This window comes from Marmota flaviventris, chromosome 5 (genome assembly GCF_047511675.1).
Source record: "Marmota flaviventris isolate mMarFla1 chromosome 5, mMarFla1.hap1, whole genome shotgun sequence".
NCBI lineage: Eukaryota > Metazoa > Chordata > Mammalia > Rodentia > Sciuridae > Marmota > Marmota flaviventris.
This window is the reverse complement of record NC_092502.1, coordinates 4,761,170-4,779,504: the sequence shown is the minus strand read 5'-3', so window position 1 is coordinate 4,779,504 and position 18,335 is coordinate 4,761,170. Positions and strand designations below refer to the sequence as shown.

General features: G+C 40.5%; 2 protein-coding genes across 2 annotated transcripts; both read right to left on the bottom strand.

The window, feature by feature from the left end:
- Positions 1-1,661: 1,661 nt before the first annotated feature.
- On the bottom strand, positions 1,662-3,376 carry LOC139701367 (zinc finger protein 709-like). Its single transcript, XM_071612744.1, has 2 exons — positions 3,269-3,376; positions 1,662-3,140 (listed from the first exon to the last, which is right to left on the bottom strand). Exons 1-2 carry the CDS (start codon positions 3,374-3,376, stop codon positions 1,662-1,664), a joined length of 1,587 nt encoding a protein of 528 aa, XP_071468845.1.
- LOC139705841 (zinc finger protein 709-like) lies at positions 3,250-14,210 on the bottom strand. The gene is given in 5 exon segments (XM_071612743.1): positions 3,250-3,449; positions 3,452-4,917; positions 5,850-5,883; positions 6,152-6,278; positions 14,181-14,210. Coding segments are annotated over 5 exon segments (1,686 nt in total). The 3' UTR covers positions 3,250-3,420.
- Positions 14,211-18,335: the final 4,125 nt, after the last annotated feature.

Genomic DNA, 18,335 nt, shown 5'->3' with positions numbered 1-18,335 from the left:
AATAGCATTAAAAGCAACAGGAAAAAATGATTTACCACTTCGTTAATGTTCAGAGTTTTTGTAGTGTGAATCCTCCACTTGAAGATGATGAGGAAAATTGGATCATTTGCCAGAATTTTTGCATTCAAATAGCATTGCTACATTACCATTTGTTTAACGATTATTAGAGGAACTGCACCAAAGGGGTTTACATTAATATATGTTTGTTCTGATTGTTTACATTAATATAGCTTTGTTCCAATACAAGTTATTTCATGTTTTTTGAATGCCACGGCAACAAATAAAGAATTTGCTTTTTATATACAATGTTCGTTCTTATATTTGAAAATAGCAAGATTAATTGAAGGCTTTTTCGTATTATTGACTCTCATTAGGCTTCTATCCAGTATGAATCTGTTTATAATTTGAAGCTGATAATAAAGGAGGGCAGGAGTTATGGCTCAACATTAGAGCACTCACCTAGAACATGTGAAGCCCTGGGTTCTATCTTAGCACCACATAAAAATAAGTAAATAACATAAAGACATTGTGTCCAACTACAACTAAAACAAACATATATAGAGAGAGAAAAAAAAAGAATAAGGAAACATTTTTTACATTGATTCCATTTACATGTTTTCTCTGCAGTATGAGTGTGTTTACACCCTTGAAAGAGAGTGACAATCCTGATAGTTTTTCCAGACTGTTTTCATACAGTCTCTCTCTGGTATGAGTTTTCAAACTGAATTAGAATGAGCAAAAGTTGTACCACATTGTTTACATGAGGTAAAAGTACTTATTGGAGGTCTCTCTCCAATAAGTTCATTCATGTACATGAAGATATACACAACTAATAAATGCTTTACCATATCATTACATTCACAGAGCTCTTCTCCAATATATTTTTATGTGTCTAAAGCCCACTATAATAAGTGAAGGTTTTCCCACATTGTTTACATTCACAAGGTTTTACCCCAGCATGAGTTTTGTCATGTATTCGAAGATAATTCAAACCACTGAAGGCTTTACAACACCATTTATTCTCATGGGGCCTTTCTCCATTGAGATTGTTCATGTATTTGAAGGGAAAGGGGAAAAAAACATGAAGATTTTTCCTTTTATTTTTAAAAATTTTTTAGATGTTGATGAACCTTCATTTTATTCATTTATTTATAGGTGGTGAGGAGACTCAAACCCAGTGCCTCACACGCCGGGCAAATGCTCTACCACCGAGCCACGACCCCACCATGATGGTTTAACACATTATTTACATTCATAGATTCTCTCCAGTGTGAGTCTGCTCAGGCACATGAAGATAAACAGAACATCTAAAGCTTTTACCACAACGTTTACATACCCATGTAAGCATTCTTTCCAGTATGAGTTTTTTCATGGGAGTGAAGTTCAACGGGTGAAGCAAAGTCTTTCACGCAGTGTTTACATTCATAAGACTTCTCTTTCCTATGAGTTGGTTCATGTGAGCAAAGTTAACTGGATGAACAAAAGGCTTTCCCACAGTGTTCACACGGATCATGATTTTCTCCAGTATGATTTTGATTAAGTATTTGAAGGGTAGTTAAAGTAGTGAAGGCTTTTCAACATTGTTTACATTTATATGGATTCTCTCTACCATGAATTCCTTCATGTGTACAAAACTCAATGCACTTAGTGAAGGCTTTGTTTCACTGCTTAGAGTCATAGGGCTTCCCTACCATATGAATTTGTTCATGTGCCTGAAGAATAGAGGACTGAGTGAAGGCTTTCCCACACTGCTTACATTCATAGGGCTTCTCTCTAGCATGAGTTCTTTCATGTGAGTGAAGGTTAGATAACCAAGTGAAGGCTTTGCCACACTTCTTACATTTATAGGGCTTCTCTCCAGTATGAGATCGTTTATGTATTTGAAGGCTAGACAAAGTAGTAAAGGCTTTACCACATTGTGTACACTCATACGGCTTCTCTCCAGTATGAGATTGTTTATGTATTTGAAGGTTAAACAACCTAGTGAAGGCTTTACCACATTTTGTACATCCATAGGGTTTCTCTCCAGTATGAGTTTGCTTATGTTTATAAAGGTAAGAGAAGGCAGTGAAGGCTTTTCCACATTCTTTGCACTCATAGGGCTTCTCCCCAGTATGAGTTCTTTCATGTGTGCGAAGGGTACCAGATGAGCTAAAGGCTTTGCCACATTGCTTACATTCATAGGGCTTCTCTCCAGTATGAGAGCGTTTATGTATTTGAAGCTTAAACAAACTAGTGAAGACTTTATCACATTTTGTACATCCATAGGGCTTCTCTCCAGTATGAGAGCGTTTATGTGTTTGAAGGTAAGAGAATGCAGTGAAGGCTTTTCCACATTCTTGGCACTCATAGGGCTTCTCCCCAGTATGAGTTATTTCATGTATGCGAAGGGTACCAGATGCACTAAAGGCTTTGCCACACTGCTTACATTCATAGGGCTTCTCCCCAGTATGAGTTCTTTCATGTCTGTGAAGGGTGCTAGATAAACTAAAGGCTTTGCCACATTCCTTACATTCATAGGGTTTCTCTCCAGTATGAGTTTGTTTATGTTTTTGAAGGTAAGAAAATGCAGAGAAGGCTTTTCCACATTCTTTGCATTCAAAGGGCTTCTCCCTAGTATGAGTTCTTTCATGTCTGTGAAGTTTAGTAGATGAAATAAAGGCTTTGCCACATTGCTTACATTTATAGGGCTTATTTGCAGTGTGAATTTGTTTATGTTTTCGAAGGTAACATAAGGCAGTGAAGGCTTTTCCACATTCTTTGCATTCATAGGGCTTCTCCCCAGTATGATTTCTTTCATGAGCTTGAAGTGTACCAGTTGAACTAAAGGCTTTCCCACATTGCTTACATTCATAAGGCTTCCTTCCTGTATGAATTTGCTTATGTTTTCGAAGGGAAGAGAAGGCAGTGAAGGATTTGCCACATTCTTTGCATTCATAGGGCTTCTCTCCAGTATGAATTTGTACATGGGCGTGAAGGGTAGAGGACTGAGAGAAGGATTTCCCACATTGTTTACATCCATAGGGCTTCTCTCCAGTATGAGTTCTCTTGTGTGAGTGAAGGATGGAGGACTGGGTAAAGGATTTACCACACTGCTTACATTCATAGGGCCTCTCTCTGGTATGAATTCGTTTATGTTGCTGAAGAGAAGAGGAAGAAGTGAAGGCTTTTGTACATTGTTTACACTCATAGGGCTTCTCTCCAGTATGAGTTCTTTAATGTATTTGAAGTTTGGAGGATGTAGTGAAGGCTTTTCCACACTGTTTACATTCTGCCATATGAGTTTGTTTATGTACTTGATGTTCAGAGGAACAAGTGAAGACTTTACTACATTGTTTACATTCATAGAGTTTCTTCCCAGTGTGGATTTGCTCATGCTTGTGAAGTTTACTAGATGAAGAAAAGGCTTTACCACACTGTTTACATCCATAGGGCCTCTCTCCAGTATGAGTTCGTTCATGTGAGTGACAGTTAAATAACCGAGCGAAGGCTTTCCCACATTGTTTACATTCATAGGGCTTCTCTCCAGTATGAGTTCTTTCATGTATTCGAAGGGTACCAGATGAGCTAAAGGCTTTGCCGCACTGCTTACATTCATAGGGCTTCTCTCTGGTATGAGTTCGTTTATGTGTACGAAGGGAAGAAGAACAAGTGAAGGCTTTTGTACATTGTTCACATTCATAGGGCCTCTCTCCAGTATGAGTTCTTTCATGCATTTGAAGTTTAGAGGGTGTAGTGAAGGATTTTGCACATTGTTTACATTCATAGGGCTTCTCTCCAGTGTGAGTTTTTTCATGTGAGTGAAGGCAAGATGACCGAATGAAGGCTTTGCCACACTGCTTACATTTATATGGCTTCTCTCCAGTATGAGTTCTTTTATGTACTTGAAGTTCATAGGAAAAAGTGAAGACTTTACCACATTCTTTACATTCATGGGGCTTCTCTCCAGTATGAATTTGTTCATGTGAGTGACAGTAAGATAACCGAGTGAAGGCTTTCCCACATTGTTTACATTCATAGGGCTTCTCTCCAGTATGTGTTCTTTTATGTATGCGAAGGGTACCAGGTGAGCTAAAGGCTTTGCCGCACTGCTTACATTCATAGGGCTTCTCTCCGGTATGAGTTCGTTTATGTATCCGAAGGGAAGAAGAACAAGTGAAGGCTTTTGTACATTGTTCACATTCATAGGGCCTCTCTCCAGTATGATTTCTTTCATGTAATTGAAGTTTAGAGGATGTAGTGAAGGCTTTTGCACATTGTTTACATTTATAAGGCTTCTCTCCAGTATGAGTTTTTTCATGTGAATGAAGGCAAGATGACCGAATGAAGGCTTTGCCACACTGCTTACATTTATATGGCTTATCTCCTGTATGAGTTCTTATATGTACTTGAAGTTCATAAGAAGAAGTGAAGGCTTTACCACATTCTTTACATTCATGGGGCTTCTTCCCAGTGTGAATCTGTTCATGCTTCCAAAGTGTACTGTAAGAAAGAAAGGCTTTCCCACACTGCTTACATTCATAGGGCTTCTCTCTTGTATGAATCCGTATATGTATATGAAGAGAAGAGGATGTACAGAAGGCTTTTGCACAGTGTATACATTCATAAGGCTTCTCTCCGGTATGAGTTCTTTCATGTGAGTGAAAGTGAAAAGCCCGAGTGAAGGCTTTACCACACTGCTTACATTCATATGGCTTCTCTCCTGTATGAATTCGTTCATGTACTTGAAGTTCAGAGGAACATGTGCAGACTTTACCATACTGTTTACATTCACAGGGCTTCTCTCCAGTGTGAGTTCGTTTATGTATTCGAAAGTAGGAGAATTTACTGAAGGCTTTACCACATTCTTTACATTCATAGCGCTTCTCTCTTGTATGAGTTTGTTTATGTATTTGAAGAGAATATGAATGAGTGAAGGCTTTCCCACATTGTTTACATCTGTAAGTCATCTCTCCAGTAGGAGTTTGTACATGCATTTGAAGGTTATTTGAAATAGTAATGGCACCTCCACATTGCTTACATCCAGGTGGCTGCTCTCCAGTATGAGATGGTTGATATTTTTTAAAACACCTGGAACAACTGAACTCTCTTCCAAATGTCAGACCTCCATTAGGTCCATTTATGGTGTGCTCTGACACGTGGCATGGAACACTTGTGAAAGAAATGGAGGATTTTCTCTTCTCTTTACATTCATATAGCTTTCTTCCACACTCCTCATTCTCATATGGTTTGTTTGCAGAGTGAGATAAGATGGGCCTATTAAGGAAAACGTGACATGTGAAGACCTGGCCACACATATTGCTTTCACATGAACTGACTAGCAGAAATGTTCCTTTAAGACTAAGATTTGGAATCTCACTGAAGGTTTTTACACAGAGTACCTTTTCAAAGTTTTCCAGAGCCTACCATATGACTTCTGTAAAAAAAAAAAAAAAAAAATTATAAGCACAATTTATGGTTGGATAATTAATACTTTTACATTTATTAATAGGCTTTGGACTTATATTACCAATATCAGGGAAAGTATGGGTTTTCTGTTATGTCTATACTATATGCTCTTTGAAAGTCAATATAACAATTACTTTATAAGACTGCTTCACCACAACTGCTACTAAAGCAGTGCTATCATAAATGAAGTTTTTTGACATTGTCAATAAGTCAATAATTTTTTAAAACAGTAAACAATTACCTTACATTAAAGTTCATTTTGGTGTAAAAAGAATAATTCATCTCATGCTTGTTTTTCTTGCTTATTTGTAGAATTATAGGATGTGCTAGAATTCCCTCAAAGCACTTGGTTTCCTCATATGAGTACAAATTACCTTACGTCTCTCTCAGTATTTGTATTCTGATATTCCATGTTCTGGTCCTCCCATGTGTCTCCTGAAATGTAGTCCCAGAAAAGTCATTAGAATCATCATGATTTCAGAATGCATTATAGGATTTACAATTTGGACAACTATACTGCACCCATTTAAAAAGATTTAAAAAGAGGGAAAAAAGGATTTTATTTATGCTGCAGAGGGCAATGACATTAGACCCAATTTATTCCCCTAAGTACTCCCTTTCCCACATTCCAAATTCATGAAGGAAAAAAAAAAAACCTCCCAGGTGCTCTATCCTTGATTATGTAATGAAACATCATCCTTACCTATAGAAGCCAGGTTTCTAAGGACTTCCTGCATCACATCTCTATGGAGACTCTTCTGGGAAGGTTCCAGCAAAGCCCACTCATCCTGGGTGAACTTCACAGCCACATCCTCGAAGACAACTGAATTCTAAAATACCCCACAAAAATGTAGTGCAGGCCAGGACAGAAAGTCAGCATGAGGGTTCTATTCTTAATATGTGACATGCTCTCACAATTGTGATCTCCAAATATTCAGTATATGATATGGTTGTTAAACTTGTACTATGTCTGCACTCAATTCCCCAATCAGGCATTCCAATATAAGAACTGAACTATCAGGAAAGCATCAGCAGAGGAAAAAAAAAAAATTCCTTCTCAATTTTAGTTCAGGCATACTACTGAGTCACCCCTAAGATCTTTTTATGGTGAATGTCTAATACATGGAATAATGAAGCCTTACTATATCATGTGCAGAAGAGACCTAAGATTAGTTCTCCTGTCAGTACCTATCCTGAGAAAGGCCTACTGACAAAGTTGTACTTTAGCTGATAGAAGGAGGTAAAGATTTGGACAGGATCTCACCAAACTAAGCATTTACACAGAGTCGCAGTGATGAATGATTGCTTTACTCTGGAAATTGTATTATTTTGTCCCACTCATACAATGTAGAACCTCCACGATCAATGATCACCAATCCATTAAAAAAAAGAAAAAGAACGCTCTGAAAACAAAGTCTAAGAGCTTTCATGATAGGCAACATTTCATTGAGGTGGTCACAACATGGCAATGGTGGATTGAGCTCAACCTGTGTGATTACAACCAAGACAACCAATTAGAATATATTGGTGCTTTATTCCAGATCAAATGTAACCTACTAATTACAAGAACAATCATCAATAAACAACTTGTAATATCTTCAAATTAATATCAAAATATAATGGGAAAAGTGCCAAATACTCTTCTGACATTTCACAAACCAAACTCCTAGTCATCAATGGAAGGTACTTGTCCAAGCCCAATAAGAATAAGAAATGTGTAACACCTGTCAATATGTTCTAGATAGCAGATTGTTGTCTTACATCATATACAGTCATGTGCCACATGATGTTTTGGTCAATGATATTTTTGGATAATAATGGGCTACATATAAATGGTTATCAATAGAAAAGGGATTATTGCAGTGTTTGTAGTGATGGTGGTGCAAACAAACCTAATGCATGATCAATTTTGGTAGCTTGTTAAGTGAAATGCTGTGTGGGGCTGGACCCTAGGAAGCACTTACATGAGACAGCCTAGTATGTAACAGCCATTCCTTCTAGGACCCTGTGAATATACTGTGGTGTATGTGCAATGGTGACACAGCCTAAATATAAACTACCAGAATGTTTAAGTGACACCTGAGTATAAATAAAGAACTTTAAATAATACTGTTGGACACAGCTAGCATAGAGTTACCTGTAGGTATTCTGACCGTGGAAATGTACAGGGAAGCGTTCTTCTGGTGAGCAAACTCCTGGGGGCCGGGGGGGGGGGGGGGGGCGGTTACAGGAGCTCTGTTTCCTGTGTTTGGAATGTCCAGCAATTTCTCTTTGAAGCTATTAAGATAACTATACAGGCTCACTATCTAATTTATATGGTGATGTCCTTAGAGAAAAGGGGTTCTGTGTTTATATGAACCTGGACCTTATGTCAGTTAGTTAGCACTTGGGATTAAAGTAAGGCTAAATCATAATGTAGTCATGGTAACAACAAGCTATGTAACTTGGGAGATAAATAAACATGGTGCTAGGAGGAGCAGCCACTTCTTTCTTGCCTCTGCATTATATGGGTAAGTCTCTGTTGTATTCCATGACTAAAACACCCAGTCCAGTGAACTGGGCTGCACAAAATAATCAGAGACAGAAATACCTTTTCCTTTGGGTCCTGTCATGGCTCCTCTGACCTTAGAGGTCCATGGAAAGAGAGAGAAGCAGGTGCTAAACCCTTTTAATGGGAAGAAGCCATTCAAATGAGGCAAGAAGTAGGATTACAAGGGAACAGTGCACCCTCTGGGTGCACCCTATTCCTAGGGCCACTCCCAGTGCCATATGTTATTATCTGAACGAGGGAAAAGACCGAGTCACCAGTCATGACACTATTACACCAGACTACAGTGATCTTTCGGATCCTCTTGGTGCATCAGGATTTAAAGGTGTGTGTGTGATTGTGTGTGTGTGTGTGTTTGGAGTGGCTCCCCACAAGCCTTCTTTGTTCCTTTCTTTATAGTTAGCAAAGAGATGAACCATAAGAGGGACCAAGAGAAAAGAAAGCTTTCAGTGGTTTGAAATTCATATAAAAAATTGACTCATGACAGAATGCATTTTTGAGAAGTGGAAACATTCACATGCAATTTTAAAGATGAGTCAACACAAAATGGTATTAAACTGAAAAAAATGCATTATTTTCGTCATTACTTGCACACATGTTAATTCATTAGACATTCTGGTGTGAAATACAAAACTAAAACAGTTTCAAAATGTTTTTTTCTAGAGAAATAGAAAAAAAAGATTTTTATATAAGAAGAGTAAGCAATAATAAAGAATGAGAAATTCAAATGCATTTAAAAGATGAAAATGTATCAAAAAGTAGCCTGAAATAGATGGGACATTAGAGGGTGTGGGTGCATAGTGATATGAATAAATGCACAACTGAAATGGAAAAGAGCCAGGACATGCAGCAGGAGCAGAAAACCACGTTAACCAAAAAAAAAAAAAAAAAAAAGGTTAAGATATTATCCACAAAATCTGACACAACTAAAACTACAAACTACTTCAGGGAAATGATACATGTAAAGATATTTGGTATTTGCAAGCAAAAGGAATTGTAATCTACACAAAAATCAACCATGAAGTCAGTTCAATCATTTTCTAAATAACAATGACATTTTTTACATAAAAGTAAGAAGTATCGTTCTAATGTTCACATGGAAATACAAGAAAATTAACAACAGAAGAAAAAAAAAATAAACTGCAGAGCACCACATTTCCAGCTTTCAAAACCTCCTCCAAGTATACTAACAAAGACAGAGTAGCACTGGTTTAAAGGCAAACATATAAAACAATAGGGGAAAATGGGGGACCAGGACACTGCTGACCCATGCAGAAAAAGAAGAAAAAAATGTTGCACAGCAAACAAAAATTCAAGAAAATGAATGGCCGGGAAACTGTGTGTTCATGTCGATGCTTGAAGTCAGACCCTCCCCTCACGGCACATGTCTACATGAAATCCACATGGACCAAAGCCCTGAAGAGGTGAACCTCACCCATTCTTAGAAGACAATGCAGAGCACAATCTCACAACACTACAGCACAATCTCACAACAATGGATTTGGGAATGGTTTTGGGGATATTGTTCCATCCATGTGATTCATGAAAGAATAGATGAACTTGATTTCACCAAATGGCTTTCAGTCGTATGGTTTGCAGCAATGAGAGTGAAATTATGGACACCACACTGAGTGGAACAATCCAGGCACAGAGAGACATCTGTGTGTACAAACTCACTCAGAGAAGCTACAAGTTCAGTTCACAGAAAGTACAAGAGTAGTCACCAGAAGCAAGGAAGAGAGAGGAGAAGGGACAGGGCAGGACTGGAAGAGCAGACTGTGTATCAGGTACTAAAATACACTCAGGAGGGGCCAGCAGGACTGCTCTCCAGAACAGTAGAGTGTCCAGAGCATGTAGTGCACAACATGTCACTGTGCATTTCATAATAAAGCATGGGGAGTAGTCCACAGACACCCAGAAATGATAAATGTAAGGGTCAGAAGGGCTAAAGCCCTAATCTTATCATGACACACTGGAACAGATGTGCAACTAACTCACTGCACCTCATCCACATGTGCAATTTAAAAGCGAATCAACATTAAACTGAAAATTTTATCCTTTATCAGATACCACCAACAGAGTGAAATGGCACCCCAAAGAAATGTGGAAAACACGGGCGCATCATGATTCTGGAGAAGGTTTGATACCTAGAAAAAGCAGCTGACAAAAATCAAACCCATCTTCATGACATCAACATGCACATACCAGGAAAAGAATGAAAAACCCTAAAAAGCCACAGGGATCTATAAAACCTAAGGCTACACAGAAGAACAAAACCCTGTCTCCATGACAGAAAAACAAGTCAAGGATTCCTGCTCTCACTACTTCTAGACAACACAGCAAGAGGGGGGCTCCCAGGGAAGCCAGGAACAAAATCACAGCATTCCAGACCTCAGGGCTGACTCACACAGCACCAGATACTGAGGCAAAACCAAGGACTCCACCATATAAAGGTGGGAAAGGTAAAAACTCAGACCCACTCATGGGCTGAGACAGCTGCCACAGGCACCAAGACAGGAGGAGAGAGGGACACCTCTGCACCCTTCACCACCTCTCACCCCATCAACAGTGACTGCCTGACACAGTGCCCATTTGCCTTGTATTTCTGGCTTCCTGCTCCCTACAGTCTCTACTACAAGTGTAAAAGGACATCTGACAGGGTTTCTTCACTGCTGAACCTACCAGAAAGCCTTCGACATGGGGGAGATCGATACCTGAGAAGTCCCAGGGCTCTAACACACAGAGGCCTCACACAAACCTCCTCACAGGCCCACAGCCACTCAACTGTCACAGGCTGAAGTGATCAACCCTATCTCATGTGTCAGAGCGGTGGCTCCTGGACCCTAAGCCATTTCGCAAAGTTGGGGAAACCCAAATGAGTTCACAATGTAGGTCCACATGACATCCTGCCCTACAAAGTTCAGCGCACCAGCACTCATGATTTTCAAAACCTGGAAGCACCCAAGAGGAAGACGTGTTCCCAAGGTCAGGAGTGAAAAAATTAATAAACAAAACTCATAAATTTAATAATCAAAAAAAAATCAACTTTTTACTCATAAAATTCTGAAATGGAACTTAAAAAGTTCATTTACAATGACACTCAAAAAATAAATATAGAAGAATAAACAATATAATAATAATATATAATACATACATAATAAATAGCAAATAGAAAATTATAAAACTTATTTTCTAAACTGTAATGCTTGGTGGAAGTAGCTCAACATCCAAATAAATACCATTCTATGCTCATGGACCAAAGGTTTAATGTTATTAAGGTGGTGATACTCCCAAAGAAACTACCAATTATATTTAAACCCATCAGAATCCCGGGTGATGACTCCTTTTTAGAAATTGAAAATGTCATTCAACATTACGAGGGACCCAGAATACCACAGGACTTTGAAAACGAGAACAGCAGTCTGACTAGCACTTCATGAGTACAAAGCTCACTTCAAGTCGGCAGTAATCAAGGGTGCAGTAATGGTACCTGGAACACCATGTAGAAGAGAAATGACAGCAGCCTCAGGGAGCAGAAGGTCAGCCAAATAGCAGTGGAGCTGCTCCACATGGAAACAGGGAAAATGAAGCAGAACAAACGTGACCCTGGAACAGCCTCAAATTTCACATAACTTCATGATGCACCTCAGTCCTTACTGCAAACCCTGGGACTCAGCACCATCCTGCAGGGAGCAGCCTGAGCACCCTGTGCAACATCAACATGCTACAGTGATAAAGTCACACCACAGTTCCCCGAATCCAAGGCCAGCCCAGGATGCCATCAAGAGAAAAAAGAATAAAGAAAATGAGGTACACATACACAATGGGATTTTGCTCAGTCATAAAAAATGAAAGTATGTCATTAGCATGAAAATGCATAGAACTGGAAGACAACATACTAAGTGAAATAAGTGAGAGCCAGAAACTCAGATGCTGAATGTTTTCTTTCCCTTATGTGGAAGCTAGAGCAAAATCAGGACAAAAAGTGGGGTAGGCAGGATCCCGTGAAAATAGAAGAGAGGGAGGTGAAGAAGAGGACAGAGACTGAGATAAGGGAGGAAACAGGAAATGAGAGAACACTGGAGTGGAGTTGAACAGATCATCCTACGCACATAGATGACATATCATGAAGAATTCCACCATTATGTTGATCAATAAAGCATAAATTTGAAATATATATATGTATATATATGTATGTATGTATGTATGTGTGTGTGTGTGTGTGTATGTATATATATATATATATATATATATATATATATATATATATATATATATATATATATATATATAATAGTAGGAAGTCCAGTGAGTAGAGGTAAGGAAACAGAAAGAAAGTAGGAGAGAAAGGAAAATTACTGGGGACTGAAGTGGAGTAACTTACACCAACCTAATGCTTGCACATTATGTAAAAAATAAAACCCAACATTAGCCAGGCAAGGAGGTACACACCTGTAACAGTAGCAACCGAGGAGTCTGAGGCAGAGGATGCAAGTTTGAGGCCAGCCTCAGCAATGTAGTGAGGCCCTAAACAAGTTAGGGAGATGGTCTAAAAATAAAATATAAAAAGGGCCCGGGATGTGGCTCAGTGGTAAAGTTCCTCTGCGTACAATCCGTGACAGCAAAAAGATAAATAAATAAAACAAACCCTAATATTATATATAACTAATATACTAATACAAATGGGGGAGGGGGACAATTTGAGAATATATGAGAACTACTGCCCTGGGTTAGACACTCAGCACAACAAAGGAAATGAGAATAACAAAACATAACCTATTAGGAGCTTTTTTTCTTAAAGTCCTAAAACAAGTCCAATGAAAACAATGATCAAAAGAAGATTTTTTTTTTCTTTTTCTTTCTTTCTTTCTTTCTTTTTTTTTTTTTACCTCACCCCTGAATAAATACATTTGACAGTTAAGGAATACCTAGGTCTCTGATAAGTAAGCAGACAAATTTGAAGTGACAGAAAGGGCTGGTGCTAAGGGAGCACAGATGTGTCAGGCTCAAGGGGCAGTAAGGTCCCTGCCAGCTGGACATCTCACACCTGGTCTTGCTCACTGAAACACTCCATGATCACCCTCCCAGGAGACCTGACCATGACTCCAGGCTACAAGTCTTATCAGGTTTGCACAGCACTGCACTGGGGTGGGTGGTCCTTATGCTCTGGGAGAGTTTTCCTCCTTCACAACTGTGAGAGAATGCAAGGGCAGGAATCACTGCTGACCTGGCCCCTCAGCACCAGCATCCACAGGCTCACTGTCTACCTGTCTCCAAGGAATGGGAACAGGGCTTGGGGGAGACAGTGTCCCTAGGAGGCAGCTGTATAGATGAGGCCTATTCCAAGAGATTCCTCAGCATAAGGGCCTCCAGCTGCTCCCCTCTCAAGCTGAATGACACACTTCACAATGTCCTCTAGAAGGAGCTGACCCAGGGACTAAAATTGCCTGCTTCCTGTAGGACACAGGGCAGCCTACAGGACTTGACACAGCCACAAGCGGGGCAATACAGTGGTTGAAAACATGGAACCCTGTCAGGGGTCCAAAGGAAACCTCTCCACAATTTGATAAGGTATCAATTCCTGGGGAAGGAAAAAAAAAAAAAAAAAAAAAGAGAGAGAGAGAGAGGGGGCGGGGGCACAAGTTCTCTTAACAGTGAAGTTCCAGGTGACTGTTCTCTCCTTTCATCATATGGGAAATTCACAAAAAGAGATGAAAATGCTGTGAACTTGGAGGGAGAGTCAGATCTGTAAATACGAGAAAAGGACAGGAATATTAAGAATGTACCAAAAGCCCTGGTAGGGCACAGGAGGGGGAAAGGAGGGTGACTCCTTGAGAGAAGAAACACAGATCCCTCAGACCAGCATCTTCTACCCAGGAGCCCCACACCTAAGGCAGGATCCCCTGAGACCCGCTGCCTTCACTTCACACTGAGTACTTAGGGCTGGGGTCCAGCTGGGCAGAGAGGATTCTGCCAAAGTGGCTGCAGACCAGGCAGTACACTGGGAACCTACCTGCACCAGCCCACACCATGGCCATCAAGGGCTGTGCTAAAGCAGCATCTGACTCAGATACTCTTGGCTGACTATAGAGATGACAGTGGGAGGCCAGAGGCCAGCCACAGCTGGTCCATCATTTGTAACAAGCCTACCTCCCACCTGACCAGACCTGCCCCACACACTCACCATTTTCCGCCTTCTGGGGAGACCTGACATCCTTCTTATGGACCTCATAGCACCTGCAGGTCACAGGGAGACAAATGTGAGCCAGAGCCACTTGGGCCTCACACAGCAGAGAAGACACAGTCCTGGAGATGGATTCTGAGCTCCACAGGGTGAGAGATACTGGCCTCTGAGACTGTGGAAGGCCACCCCCTCCCACCAGCTGTCTGCTAAGTAGCCAAGGCTCCACAAGACCCCTCTCTCTCCCCAACACAAATATGCACACTCTGGGGCCCTGACTGACAGGAGATGCATCACACTCCTGATACATAGGCCAGGAAGACAAGGTATTCTCAAAAGCCCTTTTCAGGCAGGACTTCCTCCCTGCAAGGGGACCTGCCCCACCAGGGGGACATTTCCACTTATGCAGAGCTGAGCCTGGCTTTCCATAGCAGGTCCTGTTGGCTAGGAAGCTCTTCTGGGCACAGAGTCCCAGGCATATGTGAGGAATTACAGCCTTGGTTCCAAGGCAGCCTACCATGACCTCAGAGAAGGTGTGTGCCTGGTCAGGCCTGACTGGGAAGGAGGGAGCCAGGCATAAATCAGTTGGGAAAAGGTCCGGGCTTCTTGGGCAAAGCCTCCTCACACTTTTACTCTGTCAACTCATTTTCAGACAATAATAATAATAAGAAGAAGAAGAAGAAGAAGAAGACGACGACGACAATCAGGAAGTACAAGTATTAAGTGCATAAAAAACGAATTACATGACAATTAGAAAAAAACTCAGTGAAAGAACAAGCAAACATTTGAACCAGCTCAGGTTAGAGCCTGCCTCACTCACAGTTCAGAATAAATACCCACTTGCAAAGGGGTAATCACATTCCCATATTGGGAGCCAGACTCTGACTGCTGAAATGTGGCACCAGAAAGGCTCATTCCCTGTGTCCAGGAGGGGACACCTAAGAATTTATCTCTCAAAATCCACCATGCTTCCTGTTCTATAGATATACTTAATAAGTTAAATTCAAAGGAAAAAAATAATGATACATCTATAAAAAGGGGGCTCTTCCATCAAACTGCAATAGGGGGCAAGAAGGCTACCCTACCTCAGGGCAGATGTCTGCAGTCTTTACAAAGATAAATGAATTCATTTGAAGGAAAAATTAAAAGATAAAAATATAACCTAAAAATAAATTCCATGAGAAAATGACTGAAATCCATTTCAAAGAACATGGAAATACACAGAAAAATGCTCATACTAATGGTATTCAGTGAAAAGCAATATATAGCCACATGGAAGTAAAAAAGGATAGACAGGTAGGAGGGTAAATGGATGAATGGTGAGACAGCTGCTCCTCACACTGCAGCAGTTTACCCATAATCAATAACCTGAGAATTTCCCTATGTGTACAAAATTATAAAGGGTACAAAATTATAAAGGGTACACACTTGGGGACCAAATTTAAAAATAGAATGACATTGTCAAAAATGTAAAAATGAAACTGGAAATAAGTGAAGTTCCTGAAGCAGGAACAGGGAAGGAAACTGGGAGACCCAAAGACTCAGACAGCACAGGAGTCTAACCAACTGAGGCAGAGAAACTACACATTGTACATTATAGAACTCCAGTGATAGAGCACTAATGGTAACATTAAGGTACTGAAAACTCAATAAGACAGAACTAAGAAAAATTCTGCTTCCTCACAGCTGGTTAAACTGGAAGGAATGACAGAATTGGCACTGCACTCACCTCCAGGCAGAGGGTGGAGAGAGCAGGGAGAGAGGGCAGCCTGCCCAGGGCCAACCCATCCCTATTTGGACAGGAATATATGGGTGTATAGATTCTTACTAAACTGAGCATTAAAATAATATTTCAACATCAAATTTCTGCACCCAAATAAATATTAATCCATAATATAAAAATCTTCCATTCAGTGAAGGAATAAAATTCTTGACCAGGTGACATGGCTATGACTTTTATCCCACTGGATTAGGATGCTGAGACTGAAGGACCATGAGTTCAAAGCCAGGCTCAGCAACAGGGAGGCATAAGCAACTCAGTGAGACCCTGTCTATACATTTAAATAACAACAACAACAATAATACAAAAAAAGGGCCAGGGATATCTCAGTGGTTGAGTGTCCCTGAGTTCAATCCCCAGTACCTAAGAGGGGGGAAAAAAATAAAAAAGAACTTCCTACATTCTTGGAACAAAGTGGAATTTTATGGCACCAAGATTTGATAAAGAAAACAACAGGAACCAGCTCAGGGAAGCACCCTCTCACCCACAGTACACCAGGAATCTCCACTCTGTGACTAACTCTTCCCTAAGCTTGGGGACCATCCTCACAGTAGATGCAGCTCAGGTGGATTTTCCTAGGAAATGCGGAAAACATGAGCAGCTGGGACATTTGGTTCTGGAAGGTCACTGTGTTCTCTTTTCCCTAGAGTGGAATGTTCCCTCCTGCAGGACCTCAGTTCTCACTGATACCCAAGCACCCACCAGCAGGCACATGGAGGTTCTGGCCTGTGAGACCTTTTCCAAGAAACCACTTCTGACACCTACAACGTGAGTTTGATGAACACCAATCCATTCTCCAAAACTACTGGTCACTCAAAAGTTCAATTCTGACACCACCAGTCAGCACAAACCCTAGTTCAGGGTCAGCTCCACAACACTGCCCCATTGTAGATGCCAGCTGCAGGGCAGGAGGGCCAGTCCTGCTGAGAGCAAAGAACTACAAACTGGGGACTCCTATCACCCCCTATTCAACTTCAATGATTTGATTTTAACAAAGCACATCATTTATGTTCAATTTAAAAGACTCAGGATTGGCCAAAATGGAAAAGATATGTAAGAAAAAGAAAGTGCCAAAGGGACTCCTGTGAAAAATCTATGATTGAATAAATCCCCCTCCTCTGCACTCTGCTAGAGCAGTTCCTGCACAGACACCCCCTTCCCATTATGACTCAAATGATGCTCCCTTTTTAGCCCATGGCAGAAACACACTGATCCTGAAAATCCCTCCCCTCTTCTTTTTTCTCATAAGCGATTAGGAATTTCGTTTTCAGGGATCAGAAAAATACTTTTTTAAGAAAAACTGACTCAAGTTTCTCTCCTTAATCCAGGACCCTGAACTCTGACCCACTGGCAGCTAGAGCCAGTATACACACTTCTTCCTGACCCCTCCTGAGATCAGGCTGACTTGTGGTGAAACATTCTCTGCCCTGGGATCTGATCCTGCCCTGTCCTTGCTGCCTTCCCCTCCAAAATACAAGGGCGGATGTTTTGGTGAATCTTTGTAATGAATGAATCAACTTTTCTACCATAGGCTGGGAAAATGTACTCACTTTCTGCAACCATACTGAAACAAGATCTTTCCTATTTCTTTTCCAGGTAGCATTTCCAAAGCCAAGTCCTGGAATTCTATTTTAAACCACTCTTCCACCCCCAAAACCCCAGTAAAAAACACATCTGAAAAGAGAAAAAGATATATAAGAAATTTTAACTAGAGAGGTGCAGTGGTGGAGGCCTGTAATCCCAGTGACTCTGGAGGATGACAGAGAAGGAACACCAGTTAAAATCCAACCTCAGCAAGTTAGCAAAGCCCTTGTGAGGTTGAATTTTGTAAAAAAGAAACCAACTTCTGGGCTACGGATATAACTCATTTGGTAGAGTGCCTGCCTCGAATGCACAAAGACATGGGTTCAATCCCCAGGACCACAAAAAAAAAGGAAAGAAAGAAACCAAGTTCTCTACCACACTTTCATCTGGGAATGCATTCATATCTACTGCAGGCACACTGCAACATAGGATTTCCCTTTTTTCTATTCCCACATAACATTCCAAAAGCAAAGCCCTGGAATTCTATTTTAAATTGGTAGAACACGCCCCCCACATAAATAAATAAATAAATAAATAAAAGAAGGCATCTGAGAAACTCAGTAAACTCACTCTGGTGAAGAGAAACAGTCCTAAGAATGTTTAACTAAAATAATATAGGACCAAGTGTTTGCTTGTTTTCTGTTTCTAACCTTCTTTCTTCCCCTTGAATTATATCTCTCTCTTACCCTTTAGGAATATTTCCTAATCAACCCTACTAATAAATTACATTTTACAATTAATAGAAAAACTGACACTAAAATACCTGAGCCAGTCTTTCCAAGGCAAAAACCCGG

Coding starts and splice junctions, on each gene's coding strand:
- LOC139701367 (XM_071612744.1), bottom strand. CDS start 3,376: ATGAGCAAATCCACACTGGGAAGAAACTCTATGAATGTAAACAATGTA. Junction 3,141..3,268: donor ACAAACTCATATGGCAGAAT/GTAAACAGTGTG, acceptor TCTTCTCTTCAG/CAACATAAACGAATTCATAC.